This window comes from Marmota monax, unplaced genomic scaffold, assembly GCF_021218885.2.
Source record: "Marmota monax isolate L192 unplaced genomic scaffold, Marmota_monax_Labrador192_F-V1.1 WCK01_AAM20220418_F8-fsc00018, whole genome shotgun sequence".
Lineage (NCBI taxonomy): Eukaryota > Metazoa > Chordata > Mammalia > Rodentia > Sciuridae > Marmota > Marmota monax.
This window is the reverse complement of record NW_026692201.1, coordinates 11,144,580-11,163,767: the sequence shown is the minus strand read 5'-3', so window position 1 is coordinate 11,163,767 and position 19,188 is coordinate 11,144,580. Positions and strand designations below refer to the sequence as shown.

At 35.0% G+C, this 19,188-nt stretch overlaps 1 protein-coding gene across 4 annotated transcripts in view; it reads right to left on the bottom strand.

Annotated features, from left to right (window-relative positions):
* Positions 1-11,650: 11,650 nt before the first annotated feature.
* Positions 11,651-19,188, bottom strand: part of Vcan (versican) — a 102,415-nt gene continuing 94,877 nt past the window's right edge. For all 4 annotated transcript variants that reach the window (XM_058574466.1, XM_046428184.2, XM_046428178.2 and 1 more), the window contains 3 exons: positions 18,824-18,968; positions 13,951-14,133; positions 11,651-13,808 (listed from right to left, as the gene is read on the bottom strand). In XM_058574466.1, the coding sequence (XP_058430449.1) occupies positions 13,681-13,808; positions 13,951-14,133; positions 18,824-18,968 (456 nt within the window). In that variant the 3' untranslated portion in view covers positions 11,651-13,680. The remainder of the gene's footprint in view (positions 13,809-13,950; positions 14,134-18,823; positions 18,969-19,188) is intronic.

Sequence of the window (19,188 nt, the reverse complement as noted above, 5' to 3'; positions counted from 1 at the left end):
CTTAACAAGATCCCAAGGAGATTGGTAAACACATTTAGAAGCTCTACTCTAAGATAGTGTTTCTCAACCTTGGCTGTAAATGGAAGCCCTTAAGGAAGCTGTAAAAAAAAAAAAATACAATAGCAAAAAATACTCTGATGAGCTGAGCTACGCAATGGCTCTCTGTTCTCATTTCAGCACAGTGAGCTCTATCTTGATCCGTTTCACATATACCTATGTTTGGAAGAAGCTTTCATTGTAAAGAAGAAGGGCTCTCCACTAGTACGAAACAAACATGTTTGAAACCCTTTGGCCTCATCTACAGCCCTCTCTGCTGGGACAATTTATGGGGATCACAATGGATAATATAACTGAGTCTGACTCTTACCTCCATCAATACAGAAGGTTTCACAGCATCCCTAGCTGGTTCTTCCTGGGTATCCAGACATTCCCACAGATGCCCTTTAAGTTTCCTGCAGCCCTCCCAGTCAATTTCCATGGCCCCTCTCCAACTATCGATCACTCTTTTCCCTCTTTGCAGCAATGTGTAAGCTTTGGTTTCAATCTCTCATAGCTCCTTGAGTTTCTTTCTCAAGGGGTAGATATGAATGGGACAGGTCTCTTAGCATGAGCAGATTTCAAAATTCTCTTAACTCTTCTCCACTAGAAATAAAAAGAAAACTTCTTTCTGTAGATATTTACTAACCCAAAAGCTCCCATAGAAATGAATTCACAAAAAAAAAAATTCTAAGAATCATCTCTTCACAGTTTATTGAACAACCCCAAACTGTAAACCCTAACTATCTTATGTGACTAAGTTGTTGCACAGATATTTTTTGGTGGGTAGCATTTTTTTTAGTCCATTATAGAGATATATAACACTGGGGTTCATTTTGATGTAATTATACAACCATGGAATATTATTTGCTCTAATTCAGTCCCGTATTTCCTCTTTCCCTGCCATTTTCCCTCTCCATGTTCACTTTTTTCTTTTCTGCTAGCTTTACATCTATTTACTTAAGTTTTTTTTTAATTAGTGCATTACAAATACACATAAAGGCATAATTCACTGTGGCATAATATATTCATAGGAAGTTTAATAGAATTCATTTCACCCCTCTTCTCTTTTCTTGTCCTTCCTCCCTCCCCTCAATCCCCTTCATCTACTCCATTGATAAATCTTCTATTTTCAGTCTCATAGATATTGAATCTAAAGAAGACTCTTAGCTAGAAGATGAATATGTTGGGAACTGTTCCTACATTTTCTGACTTCAGGCAGATCTGCTTTCAACCACACTGACTCTGCTCTGTTGGCTGTGGTCTGACAATTGTGGTCCCGCCCTCCATGGGGTCAACCCAGGATCTTTCAATGGTGTTCAGGAAACACAAAGGGGCTTTCCTGTCTACTTTGACCATCAGAACACAGTTGTCAACTCCCAGGAAGAAACTGTGACATGCAAGAACTAAAGTTCAGCTAAAATGATATTTGGCCAGCACATTGTGCATCTGCTTACAAGGTAACAGATGACATGGAAAAAATATTTGGGACAATACTTTCAAGATGTCCTTATTTGGTACAGAATTATTACAAGCTACTTGTTGCTTGAATGCAAATCTTTCATCCTACCCTGATTCCAACTTGAACGCACAATTTCTAGTTTCCAACAAAGCTTAGTTTACTTTGAAATATCTTCAGTCTTGAGACAGATAACATACATGTTCAGTGTATCAGAAGAGATGTTGGATATTTTCAGGCCATTTCTGGACAGTTGAAACTTTCACAGTTCTGGAGCAATTACTAAAAAACAGAAGCGTCTTATCCTAGTGTAGTAATGATGTAATAAAGTCTGAAAAGAATCCAAGAAAAAAATTGAATAATTTCTGAAGTACTTGCTCAAAAGGTGTTTGTTGAATCAATAAAAAAAGATGAATGTATAAAAAATGAATTTGCAATCTTACATTTATAGCATAAATCTAAGTAGATTTCTTTTTCAGCTACATTTCCTTTAAAAGCAAAAATTGGATTATTTATGTAATCTCTATTCACTTCAAAAAAATCACATATTCACCATACTATTGTGAATATTCTTAGAACACATGTCCAAGGATACCGGAGACTACTGTTAATGCTGGAAAGTGGACTGCATTTGCAAATATCATGCGCTCATTTCTTGAATTCTGGGGATCAAGTTAAATGGCTATGTGGAGATTTGTCCACATCTTGCTGGAAAACAACTTCCAGTTCTGTTCTACTGCTAAATATTCACTTTGGTAAAATAGGCAACTGTGAAAGTCACAATGTACTGACATCCGATATGAAATGATGTTCCTGATAACCCTGGAGGCTTAGATACATGTGATCGTATGCATATTTTTCTAAATATTTATTTGTATGATAGTCTTGAAATCTCAGTATCCTCTGTAATTCTTATTTGCTAAACCATTGTTTCACTAATGTAGTGGCAGATGACCATATTTCTGGAGTAGAGTATATGAGACAAATGGTTTAACATTTTTCTTTGTTGTCCTCACCTTCAGATGCTGCCAATTAATAGAACTGCTTGATCAATAATTAATGCATTCTTTTTAAAATTTTTTAAAATATTTATTTATTTATGTATCTTTAGTTTTAGGTGGATACATTAGTTTGTTTTTATGTGGTGCCAAGGATCGAAACCAGTGCCCCACGCATGCTAGGTGAACACTCTACCACTGAGCCACCACCCCAGCCCCTTAATGCATTCTTTCTTATTTTTATTTTTATTGGTTCATAATAGTTATAAATAAGATTAGTATTCATTCTGATATTTATATAAATTCACGGAATATAATTTGCTTCAATTAAGTTCCTAGTACTTAACCTTATCCTCCCCTCCTTCCCTTTCCTTGATCGCTTTCCTCTATGATCTCTTTATTTACACTTTTTTGTAAAATTAGTGTCTTGTGGATATGCATAATGGTGAGATTTGATGGTTTCCCTTGTAAGGAGGTAAGGGGTTTCTGATCCCGTTTCAGTATGTTATTAACATCATCCCATTGACCTCTCTTTCTACAGGATCCCCTCTATGTAAGGAGTAATAACAAAATGTGTTACTGAGCTCCAGAGCCAGCCTTTCTGTGTGCACATTCTAGCTCTACTTCTTATGCGCTAATCAACTTTGGCAGTCGACACCATCTCCCTATGCCTCTGTTTCCTCATCAGTAAATAGGAATGACAAGAAATTGATGTGAATATTAAGAGAGGTGATTTAGTCATTCATTTAAGAAATATTTATTGAGTGCCTGCTACATGCTGGGCACATTGCAGGTGTTAGAGACATGGTGATGTACAAGACAGAGGAGGCCCTGTGCTCATGGGGCTTACGTTCTTGTGAAAAGAAACAGATGGCAATGCAGTTAGGAGAGTGACTGGCACCCAATAAATAGTTCCTTCTACACATAGTTATTGGCCACACTTTAGAGCCATGTGGGTTAAAAATAATGATCTGATGCAAATCTTCTCTTGAACACTTACTTTCCTATTTGTGCTTTTCTATATTTTTCAGCAAGTTTACAATGAGCAGATATTACTTAGCTAATAAATTAACAAAAACAAGGAAAGAGCAATGACATAATTTAACGCATATCTGAAAATGTTTTCATGGTGTCTGGTAGGCAGAGTTATGATTTAGGTAAGGATTCCATAAACATTAATTGCTTGTGCTGTTTTCAACCTAGATGCATATTTTCCAACATTAGCACAGTGGCCCATTCATTCCCAGGTATTTTAGCATCTCTTATCCTTTGGTCTAATCTCTATCCTGAACCTGCTCCTTTGTGGATGAACAGGACTGTTTTTTTGTTTGTTTGTTTGTTTTTAATGTTTTAAGCCCTCACTTAATTAAAAATAATTCTACATCTGTTTCATCCTTCTATAATCAGATATTTCCAAACCTCTTGCTGATGTTTTTCCTGTTAATGAGCTTCTAATTTTTCTTGGTTTTCCACATAAATTATTTTCTCTATTTGGCATGAGTGTTTTAAAGTATTTCTATCTTCCTCAACTCTACATGCAAATGTTATACTTAATATTTTTTTCTCCTTTTGTAATCAGAGCATCAGTAAATCCAAGTGTCTGACTTTTAATAACATGTTTTGGTTCAACTTAGATTAATAATCTCCAGAATCCCAGCAAGATCTTTCTCTAAAACCATGAATGAGATTACTCTCATTCTTCAGGAATTACTTTGCTAATTTTTTAAAATTTATTTTCCTAGATTAGTTTTTCTTTGTATTATACATTTATTTCAAAATTCCTAAATTACACTTTTGACCTACATACTGCTGTTATTGTTAATCGTTGTTAATTTTTTAGCTAAGTAATATCTGTTCATTGTAAACTTGTTGAAAAATACAGAAAAGCACAAATAGGAAAGTAAGTGTTCAAGAGAAGATTTGCATCAGATCATAATAAGAGTATCTTCAATTTACCTCACACTTTAGGAGCAGAGTCTTAAAGTTAAAAGTCAAAGGATTGTCACATAGTAAATGATAAAGGTGCTACTTATTAGGAAGCCTGAGTAATACAGATGTTCCCACATTCAGTTTTAAGAAGTGGCACTTCCTTTTAGTGCTATTTAAAATAGTATTCCCAAGACCACATGTTACTTGACCAAAAATATAAATTATCAGACTCCTTTCCCCCAAACCTTTGTTTATATATTCCATCATGGAACACTGCCCTGTTCCAGAAATCCACCTTGTATGTCCATCTGACCCCAGCCAGCCTTCTGGTACTGGGATTATTACTCCAGACAAACTTTATGGCTTCATAACACTGTTGGTGATCTTTCTCCCTCTTTGCTATACCCAAATGAAGCCATAGTTCTTTTTTTTTTTTTCAATTTTGAAAAACAATTATGACAGAACAAAAATATCTTGAGCACCTGAGGAAATAAAGAATTGTAACACGCTGAGCAATATTTAAAACTTTGCTGTTTATCAGATTACTTAAAAATTTCCTAGGCCCTGCTACAGATTTATAATAGAAGTTTATCTTAGTTTTAGCACCTCTTCCACCGTGTTGCTGAAACCATCTTCCCCTCTTTAACAGAGAAGGCCTCCTGCTAAGAATTTCAAGCTCCCTGGAATCAAGACCCAGAGAAAGTAAACAGAATATGTAGTAAAGTAAAAATTTAATCTAAAAGATACAATGGTTTTTTGTTTTGTTTTAAGAAAACAGCATCTATGTTTTAATGTAGGGCAGCTCAGCTTCTCTGTTTGCCAATTCATTGGGAAGGATGATCTTGGTCTTAGCTTGTGTAACCCAAGGCCCCCAGATTCCAGATGGTTTCTTCAAAATGAAAGGGGGGAAATTCTTCTTTGAAAGATAAAGGAATACTTCTATCCAGAGAAACAAAAATCTGCTAGCACGTTTAAAGTGGCAATCTCCTTTCCCTTCTTGCCCTACTCTGTTCATGGATAAGCCTTAAGGTTTCAAACATACTGGGGTTTAGTCTCAGAGAAACTTGTTGCCCACATACATAACTTTCCTACTCTTTTCTTGACTCCAAATTATAAAAGCATTGAAAACAGAATTTGATTGTGACCTGAAGTATCATGTTTTATTTTTGAAACCAAAATAGGACCAACCAGTCAATGGTGTGGCCATATTTATGGAGAGCAGAGGCAAAAAAAAAAAAAAAATGACTGGTAGTTGTGACAATCACAATGGTTAATGTTTAGTGATTAAAAAGACAGAACTAAAGACAAAACCTTATACGAACACATGATGAAATGTTATGGAAAAAGCCCAAAGGTACCAATATAAAGACTTCCAGAATGTCATGAAGCATCCTATGATTGACATGAACTAGGTTACTTCCATAATTTCCCTGAAGAAACACATCAGAGGATCCTTAAAAATCCAATGAGAAATAGATGAGCCATCAGATTGGACAAATCAAAGAGAGTTGAACAAAGGGGCTATTTACAAAGGTGAGCAGCTTAAGAAAATCTCAGTTTACAGCACAGTGTTCCTAGGTCAGTGACAACAGAGAGCTCTTAGTACTCCAGCCCTAAAAGATCAAGGGGAGAGCAGAATAGCAACAAGCAGCACAAAGGGTTATGTGGAAAATGCTTCCTGGGTGGGACTAATGATTTTGCTGTAAGGATACCACCAGCCTCTGGCAATCCACAGGATCTAAAAGAAACCAACTCACCACAATGATGTCATGGTCCTATCTTGCCCTGGTTTCCTGCAGTGTTCCCCATGACTGAACCCAGTAGGAGTCTACAGACTCCATCTCTTTGGACACAGAACAGAAGAAGGGTGGACAGTGTATCTGGAAGGGTAAACATTCAAGTAGCATTTCTGGTCTTCCATTTCTGTCTCCCATACAATTAGGACCCAGAGAGTTTGACTCTTGATCAGAAACTAAACAGGAAACCAAACTGATCTAATCAAAAGAAAAAAAATTGATAGTTGATCTATTTAAGATCTCTAAATCAATTCCTTCTATACTTCTTAAGCACATAGCACATGGAATGGAAACATTTTTTTTCCATATCATTTCAAAATATTAGATTGGACATGTAAGGGAGGTCTATAAATATGAAATTAGTTTTTAAATTGTGTAGGCACTATGTTCTAGAGAATTCTGTGCTGGGGAATACCAAGATCTGATTTGTCCATTTGAATCTGCGGTAGATTGAAAAATAAATTGGAAATTGGTTCACCTAGATACAGTAAGGTTAGGTGAGACATTTATGAAAGTTGGGATAGAAAGAAGACAAATGAGAAGCTTTTGGGAGTAAAATAAATGTAATTTGATGATTGACTGAATATAGGCATTTAGTTGGAAGGTAGAAAAACTCTTAGGCTCCTATTTAAAAAAAAAAAAAATATATATATATATATATATATAAATGGTACTAGTTTGAGTCTACTCATTTTGAGATTTAATTTCCAATTTAACAGTACAACAAGATAGGGTCTTAGAAGGTAATTAAGATTAGATAAGGTCATGAAGAGTGGGGCCCCCATATTAGGGTTAGTGGCTTTATAAGAGGGAGAAAGATTCAGTCTAACAAGTTGGCTTTGTCTTGCCATGCAATGCCCTGTGCCACACCATGACCCAGAGAAGGGCCCCTACAAGATGCTGAGCAGATACTAGTGCCATGGTCCTGGACCTCTCAGCCTCCACAACCATAAACTAACAAACTGTCATTCTTCATAGATCACCTAGTCTTTGTTATTCAGTTATAGCAATAGAAAATGATAAGACAATTGACTATGGAGGGGGTGGATAGTAGTCCAATTTGAGACATATAAGGCTTAACAGCCTATGAAATTCAACCAACCTGACACAGAAGTAATCATAAGGTATTCAACAAAGCCATGGTTATGAATGGAATCAAGCATAGTTGGAGAACAGAATGAAGAGTTGGCCAAGAATGGAGGCTTTAACTTTAATATTTGAAGCAATCACTTTTATTCCCACTTTATTGTTATTGCTAATCTTTCCCATCAGACTATAAGTTCCATAAAGATGGGGACTCAGCCAGTCCTGTTTATAACTATGTTTCCATGTCTAGCATAGTGCTTGTACCGTGGTAAGTGCTCAGTGTCTTTATTAGGTGTAACATGAGTTCAGTCAGACTAATGAACATGGAAGAGGATGATCTGGCCTAGGAATCAGAGTAATTCAAAGATCAATTCATGCCAAAGGATTCTCCCACCTAGACCTCTTTTAGAGCTCATCGCTGCATTTGAAGTTTCTTTCTTGAGTGGTTCTTGTGGGGAAGTTACAACAGATCATCTTTGCTTCTATTTCTCAGTTTTCATTTTTATTTTGGGGGGTACTGGGGATTGAACTCAGGGGCACTCAACCACTGAGCCACATCCCCAGTTCAGTTTTGTTGTTATTTTGGTATTTTACTAGAGACAGGGTCTCACTGAGTTGCTTAGTGCCTCACTTTTGCTGAGGCAGCTTTGAACTGCTATCCTCCTGCCTCAGCCTCCCGAGCCACTGGGATTATAGATGTATGTCACCATGCCTGGCCTCAGTTTTTAAATTTATTGTAAATCCTGCAATTAAAACTTTGCCACAGGTCTTTAAGAAATGGATATTTTAATCACAATATTTTATTCAGTTTTCCCTATAGCAAAATCCTTTCTCACTGCTTCTTTATAAAACCAGAGACCCATTCATAAGCTAGAAAGTAACAACTACCTGACAGATACAACACATGCTCACAAATGCAGACTCTAGGTGCACTAAAAGCCTGATAAAACTGTGCAATGTACTATTGGTCTCCAAATCCAGACTGCCTACCTTGGAAGTAGGCCAACATACTCAAAGGAATTCACAGGCAATACCAAGGAAAGCAATTCCCAAAGCTTTACCATCCATATGGCATCTTTCCTAACACTCATCTGCCAAAAATGATGTTTGTAGTGGAGGCTGCAGTTCCACTTTTGTATCTCTCTTTTCATTAATTCTGACAAATTCTAGAATGTGTCAGAATCATCCAGAATGCTTTGCAAAAGCCTAGATTGCTGTCGCCTTTCCCAAAATCTCCAGTTCAGTGGGGTAGGTTCTGAAGATTTGCTCTTCTTAGAAATTCCTAGATACTATGTTGTTGTTTCAGGAAACAGACTTTGAAAACCAGAGACCAGATAACTGTCCTTTTGCTATTTCATTAAATAAATATATAATAACTTAAAACCAACCACCTTATGAAACACACCACTCATCAATTTCAAGTCTTATGTTGTGTTACCATGGAATGTAAATCTCTGAACAAAGCCAATGAATGATTTTTTATAACTGCAAGAAATGTTTTTCAAGTCAAATGTTTCTGAAAAAAATCAGAACTTCATTGTGCCATAGCTGAAAGGCAATGGAAAATAACTTTTGATAGAACACCATACAACTTTTTTTTTTTTGAGGAGGATACCAGGGATTAAACTCTGGGGCACTCAACCACTGAACCACATCCCCAGCCCTATTTTTTGCATTTTATTTAGAGACAGGGTCTCATTGCATCACTTAGGATCACACTGAGTTGCTAAGGCTGGCTTTGAACCTGCAATCCTTCTGCCTCAGCCTCCAAAGCTGCTGGGATTACAGCCATGTGCCACCACATTGAGCCCACCATACAACTTTCGCCAATAAGTCTTTTAAGAGCATAAAAAATTGGGTAGCACTGTGTAATAAAACTACCATATCCATCTAGTTATTTATGTGAAAAAAAAAAATCCCGGTGTTTAAGTCTATAAAAACAGAGTAGGAATAGAAGCTGCTAAACCATGCTACAATCTAATTGTAAGTTATGTTTATCCATGGAAAAGTGAATTGGGAAAAATATCTCTAGTTATATCTCACTAAGATGTGTTCCTAATACATTTTTAAAATTTATATAATTATCTTTCAAGTTTTGTAATGTTTTATATTATTTTGATCAATAAATTATACATCAATAAATTATAATTATAGCTCAGTCCAAGAAACTGCTAAATTTTATAGCTTTATATTCAAAAGAAAAACTTAACTTTAAAATTTTAAGTACAAATTTTGATGCATATATATTTGGAACACTTTCAAACATGTAAATGTTTAATATTTAGAAAAATTCCATGGGGAGGGTCTAATGAAAACACTGAGTCCAAAGAAGATTTAAAAAAACATATGTAAAATTTCTGACTACCTAAAAATCTTCAAGTTTTTCTTAAAAGAATAGTGGTATGTATATATTAAATTATTGTGATATCTCACCCAGCATGTTGGTACATGCCTGTAATCCCTGCAGCTCAGGAACCTGGCAGGAGGATCATGAGTTCAAAGCCAGCCTCAGCAACAGGAAGGCACTAAGCAACTCAGTGAGACCCTGTCTCTAAATAAAATACAAAATAGGGCTGGGGATGTGGCTCAGTGGTCTAGTGCCCTGAGTTCAATCTCCAGTACCCCTCCCTACCAAAAACAGAAAAAGAAAGAAATTACTGTGATATCTAAATTCCATTGAATACCTTTAAAAGAATGATGTATGTGTATATTTTAGAATGGTAACATTTGAAACATGCCAAAAATGACATCATATTTTTTTACAATCGTTTAACTTCTTGATAAAATCAAATTTTGTTGATAATTTAAAATTTGAGGGGGTACATACATAGTTTTAAATTTTTATTTTGATATAAACACTATCAAAAATAATTTAAAAGTAACTGCCTAAGGAGGTGAACTTTTATAAGGTTTGGCAGGGATCATTTGATGGACTCAGACTAAATTCTGAATTAAATTTCAATTAAAACTCAGACTTTGCTTATTCTGTAAACACCTTAACAAAAACCTTTCTTGTTCTATTTTGGCATTTGCTCTTTCTTGTCCAGCTGGGATCCAAACTGGATGAAATGAGTAATGGTAGGAAAAGATTATACAGTCTTGAATGACTCATTCAAAGACCTTTATAAACTTTCTGTTTAGACTTGTTTTAGAAAATATCATTCGGGTAAATTATTCTGATTTGTTTAGCAAATATGAGTTGCAGCGCAGAAAACAAAAAGATGCACCAATATGAGAGCTAACACATCATTGTGGGCATTGCTCTTCAAAAACTGTTTCTCTGCACCTCTAAAATTAGGCAGAATAAAAAGAAGCACATAAAAATGGATATCCTTGAATCTTCAATTACTTGATAACATTTGTTACCTAGGACATATTTTGTCTCAGATTCTTGTCTTGGGGAATAGTCCCTCATAGATAATGCACAAAATCAACTCTGAACCATTTTTACAACCTATTTGCATTTTTTCAATCCACTTCCAAACTTGATAACTTTGTTGTAGATGATAAATGATTTCTAGGCAATTGGCTCATGGCTAATCTAATTCCTGCTCCCTACAATATATTGAAAATTCACTTCTGATCAGCAATGGTCTACTTACTAACACACTAAAATGGGCTGTCATCTTTTTATACAGCAAGTCCCATAGAATGTCATGCAGTATAAAAAAACTTTATGTGGGTAGAGACATGTCTAGCTCATTCACTGATGAATCCTCTGGGCATAGCACAGTGCCTGGCACACACTAAAGACTTAGGAAATAGTGAACAAATAAAAAATGAAGGACTAGATGGATAACTGAAAAGATTAGAACTTGATGTCTTTGACATCTGATAATGATTTAGACATGATCATTTATCCAGTAAATTGAGCTCCTAAATATATAAAAATAAGGAACATAATGTTTTATGTTTTTCTTGGGAATGGCATGCAGTCTGTAGAGAATATCTGCTTCCACTACACACTAACTATGTACTTTTAGACACATAATTTGATATCACTCTGCTAGATCCCTCATCAAACAGTAACAGCATTCCTTTTATCTACCTTTTGTGAGATAATGTATGCAAAACACCTGGCCTGGTTCATAGGAAGCAGTCTCTAATGTGAGCTTTACTTTTCCTATTGCATATTTCTTTCGTGTTTGAGATTAAAGCATAGTATGTATGCAAAAACACTACCAGAATTACTGAATTTTTGCAAGTACACATATAGTCATCATTTTATAGACATAAATCATTTCATCCAAGTCAGAAGCTGCTTCTCTATGATGGAACCATAATATAAAAATGTTGGTGCACATCGGGATTTAAAGTTATAAATAACCAGACAAGTCACAGTATAGTAAAAGAAGGATTTTAGGTTTCTTTGGTGAAACAAAAGCAGATATAAAAAGTTACAAAGATTTTAGATTTTCATTCACAAAAAAGTCATTCACATTTTACACTATACACGTTATAATATAAATACAAGAAAGTATTATGTGCATTGTAATGAAAAAAGAAAAAACAAAAACCTAATAGGTCAACACCATGTTTTTCTGTGCTCTAGAACATCTAAGGGTGGGTTACATTTAATGCAGGAACCAAGGGAACTTGCTTAAAGACACCTTGTATGATTGTGAGCTATAGTCATTCTTTCTAAGCCAAAGAGTTTTGATGAAAAACAATCAATGTTGGGTTAACTCCCATCTGCTCTTTTTCTAAGTTTTCTTTCCCTTTTTAAAAAATTTAAATTAAATTTTTTATACTGATACATAAAAACATTAAAGGGTTACATACTTATGGGATACCATGTGATCATTCAATTCCTGTATACATTGTGTAATATTTAAATCAGGTTACACATGTCTATCTCCTCAGACAGGTGTCATTCCTATTTGCATTTTATTTGTTGTCTACCCTTCTTAATGTTGCTGTAACTGAAATTAGGAAAAGAGTTGTAAACACCTTCTTCCCATTACAGTTTTTCTTCACACATTAAATTAAGTGGATAAGGATTCAAAGTCATCTTCAGCAGTCACTTTATTCAAATAGGAAGGAGAAAATGGAGTGGGAAGAGATAGGAGAAATTTCCACATATACACTCCACCTGATGGGAAGAAATGCCCACACTATCTCTACAAATACACTCAGGACATGGGCAAACACCACTTGCTGAAAGCCATACACTTTTCCACTCTTTTCATAGTAAACACTTGATGCATTCTATCCATCACATAATTTAATCAGGGACAAAGTACCTCTATTATATGTTCCAAACTGTGTGAGCAAAGTATAAAGGCTAACACTGAAAAGTAACTAGCATACTACACCAATTTTCAGGTCTTGGGGAAAATAACATCGAATAAATTAAATCAGTATGGCTTACTTCATTTATTTATGTATGCTTCACAGCTGCAGCATTCATACATGAACATTCAAAACTTTATAAAAGATTAAAATGGTTATATATACAAAATTTCTTTTTTTCTGCATGTGTGTGGTTTTAACAATCCCCCACCCTCCAGAGCCCTCAGTCTCTATCCATGTGAAATGCCTTGAATCTGTAACCTTACTAGAGTTAGTGTTATGAAAGCCATTAAAAAGTAGACCTGGTTGAGTTAATAATTAGCACTTTGACCCCTAAAAAAAAAATGCTCCTGGTCATAGAAAAGTCCTCTGTTCAGGCCTTTCTTGTGAGTGAAGAAAAAGGAATGCAGCAAAGAAGAGGTCCACAGTGGAGTCCTTAGTTCCATCAGGATCCCGTTAGCCAGGTTTTAGCATCGCTCGGAGGCAAACCACACCTCTGACTGAGATGGATGCAGTGCGGTCCAAGGTTTTGTTTGCTAGTTGCCCAGGAAAAGCTATCCTCAGTCTTGCTGTCAGTCAGAGAGCAAGTGAAACCATTTCCAGCCTAAACAAACTACATATAAGCAGCCAAACCAATGATTAAAGACCTGTAAAGTCTCCATAATCATCATTAAATATGCCAGAACTCAGTGTGATTTTTTGTTTTATTTTATATACAGGATTAAAATCAACATTAAATCATCTTATTTACATGGCCACTGGTGCTAAAATTGAGTGTTTTAAATAGTACAGTAGGCTGGTGGACGTGATGAAATGGTCTGCACCGAGACAAATAGAAAACTAAAGAAATCGGATAGGCTGGAAACGCTCACTTTCTGCCCTCATTTACTTTCATTGTGTTTGCTTTCTTTTTAAATGCCAATACTTTCACTTAAAATGTTTTGGGAGCACAGCAACCCCAAATGACTGGAATGTGGCCCAAAAATCCAAACCAACTGATAATACTTCTCGAGGTGATAGGAAAGGCACAGGAAGTTAGGACTTTGGCTGAAATGATGAAAACACATATTCGCCATTTTAGGGATCAGCGCCTGGACTCCTGCCACCTCCGGCTCCAACGATGATCATGTTTTGATGTATTTACTGAATTGTCCTTTGCTGATGAGGAATTTTTAAAATATTTCTTAGAATAAGTCCTTTGGTATGCAGATGCTACATGGAAGAAAAGAAAGAAAGAAAGAAAACACAACAATATTACTTGCTCCATACCCTAAACTATCCATACCATGCCGAAAAATGAGGGTCTAGAAGTGGTTATAGCACGGTTGTCCATTCTTTCTAAAGGACCACTTACGGTTCATGCAGGTAATTTTAGGCATAGCCCATTTTCCATTTCCTAGGCATCGGATGGTTGGAAGGTGGCGTTGAATGAAACCATCTTTGCAGTGATATCTAATCAAGGAGTTGATTTCATAACGAGGTTTCATCTTTCCAAAAGTCTTGGCATTTTCTACAACAGGGGGCTGGCCGCAAGCAACTAAGGAAAAGTAAATTTGGTTATTTCCAAATAATCTAAGTATTTCAATGAGTGTGGATCTCACACTCACTCTCTCTTTCTTTTCCTCTTTCTTTTATAGCACCAAACCAGACACCTTCATAAAAGGCAATCACCTAGAGTCAAAATTAAAAATTGTTCAAGACAAAAATTAATTTGAGTCTCTGGGCCTAGTTTGAATCTCAGATTAAGTTAACTTGAATCACATTTTATTAAAGAACCATAAAACTAAGTAATCATACATTCATTTGGCATGGCCACTTTTCTGAAAAATTCCAAATTATAAAGTACCTGACCTCATCACCCTCCCACAATTTTTATTTATTAGCCACCCTTGCTTGGGACAAGAGTGGCTTCATAACAATTAGCTACTTATTATCACTTCCTGAGAAAATGTACAATGTATAATAACATTATAGTTTTAAAATGGGGAATACACTCCACTGTATGTTTGTTTGATCTTTTCTATTCTGTTTTGAAACAGGTTGAAATTAAGAGTAGTAATCATGCCTCAGTTTTATAATTACAAATATAATTTTAAACTCTCAAGAAGAGTCAATAAGGGCAAAGCTAGAAATACTTATTTATCATTTTAAATTAAAATGAAAAATTCTAATCATCAAAAAAACTTTGCCATAAATAGAAATAATTTTAAAAGTAGAAATAAAAATTCCTATTTCAAAATTCAAGAAATGGAAAAATGATCTAATCAAATTTGTATTAACCTATATATCTATTCCATATTAGCATATTTATTTAAATGATACTTTTAAAATTGCTACAAATTCATTGTTTAGCTGCATTATTTCTTTAATAGAAATGTAACAACTTAACTGGCATTTCTTATCCATAGTTGAGGAATTCTGACACCACAGATCCATAAGAATATTTCACTTGTCTCAGGAATAATGCAAATCTTCAGTGAGAGTATGGCTACCAAGAACCTTATTACCTTATATTAAAAGTTTATAATTTTTAGACTTATTTGCATATTCAGAAGGCTGTCTAAATTTGCAATGACAAATTTAGGTTTGAAGTAAATGTTTAGTTTCTCTAATTTAGTTTTGCTTGATTCCAATCTGGATACCTGTGTACTGCTTCTGTTGTAATGTGAAAAGCTCATATAAGCTCATATAGCAAGCATCAGAGAGAATGAGATCCAAGTGGTCCAAGATTAAAATGATCAATTAGATCATTCATTATTGATTCTGTGCTATACTGGTGAATTAGAAGTTGTTTTTATTATTGGAAGAAGAGAATTGAATGATTTCTTCTAAAACTATTACTATGTGAACACTAATATAAAAGCTAAAATAATTCGGCAAGTATGATATTGGCAAGGACAGGAATATAGACTAGAAATAGATCCACACACAGATGTCTTGATATTTTATAGAAACAACAGTGTAGAGAAGGGGAAAGGGTAGTTTTAAAACTTGGACAGTTGGTATTCATATGGAAAAATATATTTAGTCCCTTACCTCAGAGAATATATGAAAAAATCAATTCCAGGTGGTTTAAGTATATAAATATAAAATACAAAACTATAAAATATTTCAAAAATAATATTAGAATAGCTTTATGACTATAGGGTAGGTATAGATTCTTTTAGACATAAAAAGCTTTAAACCATAAAGGAATATTTGACAATTAAGAATTCTGTCCATCAAAAAATGCCCTAAGGGACAGTTACAGTGGCATATACCCATAATCCCAGCAATTCTGGAGGCTGAGGGAGGATCACAAGTTCAAGGCCAACCTCAGCAATTTAGCAAGTTCCTAAGCAACTTAACGAGACCCTTTCTCAAAATAAAAAATAACAAGGCTGGGGATGTAATTCAGTGGTAGAGCATCCCTGGGTTCAATCCCTACTTCCAAAAAAAGAAAAGAAGCCATAAAATAAGGTCAAAGACAATTTACAAACTGGGAGAAGTTTGTAGCATATATAATTGTCAGGTATTAGTAATAAGACTATAAAAATAACAACAAATCAATATATAGAAGATCAGCAAAAATATCAAAAATAAGCAAAAGACACAAACAGAAACTTTACCAAATAAGAGTGATATATAACCTACAAGTATTTGAAAAGATATCCAGGGAGAAGTTTTGAAGAAGTGTTAAATTAAATCACAGAGGTATTATTTTATACCCACCATATTGGCAAAAATTTCCAAGTCCAATAATACCAAATGTTGGCGAAGATATGGAGTGACAGGACCTCTTACACAGAGCTGCTGGGAGTGTGAATTGGCACAACTCCTTTGGTAAATAATTTGGCATTTTCTAGTAAATTTGATGACAACATGTATCCTATGAGTCAGCAACTTCACTTCTGGAAATATACCTGATGGAAACTTCACAAAAGCCTACCAAGAACAAGTTTACAGATGTTCATAGAAACATTGCTATGATGTTACCATAAACACCGACTATAACCCAAATGTCCACTGACAGGAGAACTAACGAATAAAATACAAGGACATAATGAAATGGTCCACAGCAGCACAAACAAAGGAAATATCAGTTACATGCATCAACATAGATAAGCTTCACAAACACAATGCTGCACAATGAGAAAGGCAAAGTAGAGAAAATATACAGTATGATTTTGCTTATATAAAGTTCAAACATTGACAAAACTAAACAATTTGTCATTTAGGGATACAAGCATATACCAGGGAATTGATTCACTGTCTCTGGAGGGGGGGATTGGAGAGTAAATGAATGGAATTAGAAGGACACCAAAGGTGTTTGCATGGTGTGCATGAAGCATTCTTCTTTGAAAAAAAAAAAAGTCTTTCTTACATATTATAACCCTCTTTACACATATTTAATAATTAATTAAAATTATAATTACTTAGGTAGACTTAGACTTAAAGGCATTTAAAGTACCTGAAAGGAGAAAAGACTGTTTTACAGAAGTCTATAAACATTTATAAAACTCCTCTGGGCATTGATTAGAAAAAATCACAATTATATGTAAATAAAAATCAGACAGTGGGGAGATAAAATAATAAGTGTTTCTTCCTTCAATAAAGTAGAGCCATCACTTTATCATTCCCATTGGAAAATGTAAAGAGTAAAAACATCATTTTGTGTGTGTGCCTTTTTTGGCTGGAGGGCAGGAGTTCTCCGGCCATTTTTGCCATCTCCCTCAACACTCTTCCCCTTCCCAGAAACACTTGTCAATGAGACATTTTTGGCTGCCACTATACAGAGGAGATGTGAAGTGTAGAGGGTGCCTCTGGCATTCAGAATATGGAAGGCAGGAATTATGTTAACCATTTTCCAACGTACCGCACAGCCTCCCACCATTAAGAACGATCTGGCTCAAATTCAGATGAACTGCTGTTGAGAAGCCCTGCTATAGGAAATACAAGGATGTTTAGGCCATAAATAGAAAGCATGACTCCAGGGACTACTGGAAGACCTAAGAAGGCAAACATGACATATGGATAGAGACAAATTGTTTAGTAGAAACTTCTTACACAGGAAAAAATAAAACAGCAGATCCTTGATTTGCTGTTTGTACAAGTTCCACCACAGAAGTGCTGGAGTAGGAGGCAGGTCAGAAAAGCTTCTTAAGGAGCCAGGGTATTGAGACTGAGCAGCAGAACAGCCACTGTTAAAGCCAAGTGTCTTCCTTCTCTTCTACTAGAGTCTAGTATTAGTGTTTTTAAGTCTTGCCTAAAATATTTATACAATGTGTATTTTCAGTTTTATTGTTTTTACATTTGAAGATGAATCAAATGGGTTTCATATTTTGCATTTGAACCATCTACTCTTACCAGAGGTTAGCCTCTGGACCAGAGAGTCATATTTTAATACTATCACCAAAAAAAATGGTATTTAAATTTTTTATGAAATTTCAATTTGTTTAGAGAAGAGGACTATATAGCATGCTTTAGAAATTCAAACATATCAGCCAGTAATAAACACATGTTTACAAATTAGCTTTCTTGATAATTTTTTTTTTTTCTGTTTAATGTTAACCAAGCAATTCTCAGTATGGATCTTTCATTATAAATATCTTTATTTTGTCTCATCTTCAAAGCATTTAATTAAAGAGGCAAGGATGGAATTTTTTTTGTTTCATGGTTTATAAGCATAAGATAAATATTCTAAGGGAATGATTTAAAAACTATAATGCCTACAGAGATCAAGCAATTAGAAAAATAAGGAAAAGACTGAATGAAGACTGCAATGAGCTGGAGACCAAGCTCTTACCAAGGGAGGGTGGTGGCTCTCAGCACCCTCTACCTCCCTCTACTGACAAACTTGAACATGGGATATTAATACCACATCTTCTTATTTTATGAGTGCCAAAAATCCAGAATATTTTATAATATTTTCAAGTTTTTAACTCTTGACCACTTTAAAAAAATATTTTCTCTTCGTCAAAATAACGAGATCTTAAGTCCTTGGGCTAGCAGGTGTTCTTCTTAAAGATACTACCTGGAATTTTTTCTATATAAATCCACACTGGTATGTTAAGCAAGTGAAATCTGAGGTGAGGACAGTACTGAAAACAAACTTTGACTTTTTTGAAAGAGTTCACTAACTCTTCTAGAGCAATAAGAAGTGACAACACATATCCAGTTTGTATTCTTCCTGATTTCCATTGATCACTGAAATGCAGATTATAGAATATTAACAGGGTAATTGTTACCTGTTCCTTTCTTGCAGGTATAAGTGAGATGATAATTGCAGGGAACATCATTCCATTGACCATTCTCATGCCAAATGATCACAACACAGTCTTCTCCAGCAGAAAAGAAGCTATCTGGCTGGTTGGGTCTCCAATTTTCATATTGCTGTAAAAAAAATTGAAAAAAGAAGGATAACTATTTGATGGTCAAAGTGATAATCAATCTAAACTGATGGACTCAACAATTTTTGTGGAACCACATAGCTGAAATAATTTCCATGATGAAGACTTTCAAACTCAGAATAGAGAATATATGTGTCTCATGGTGTTTGTTTAACAAATATTTATTTTTTGGCAATGAGATATCTTTGAGGAATTTTGGTCAA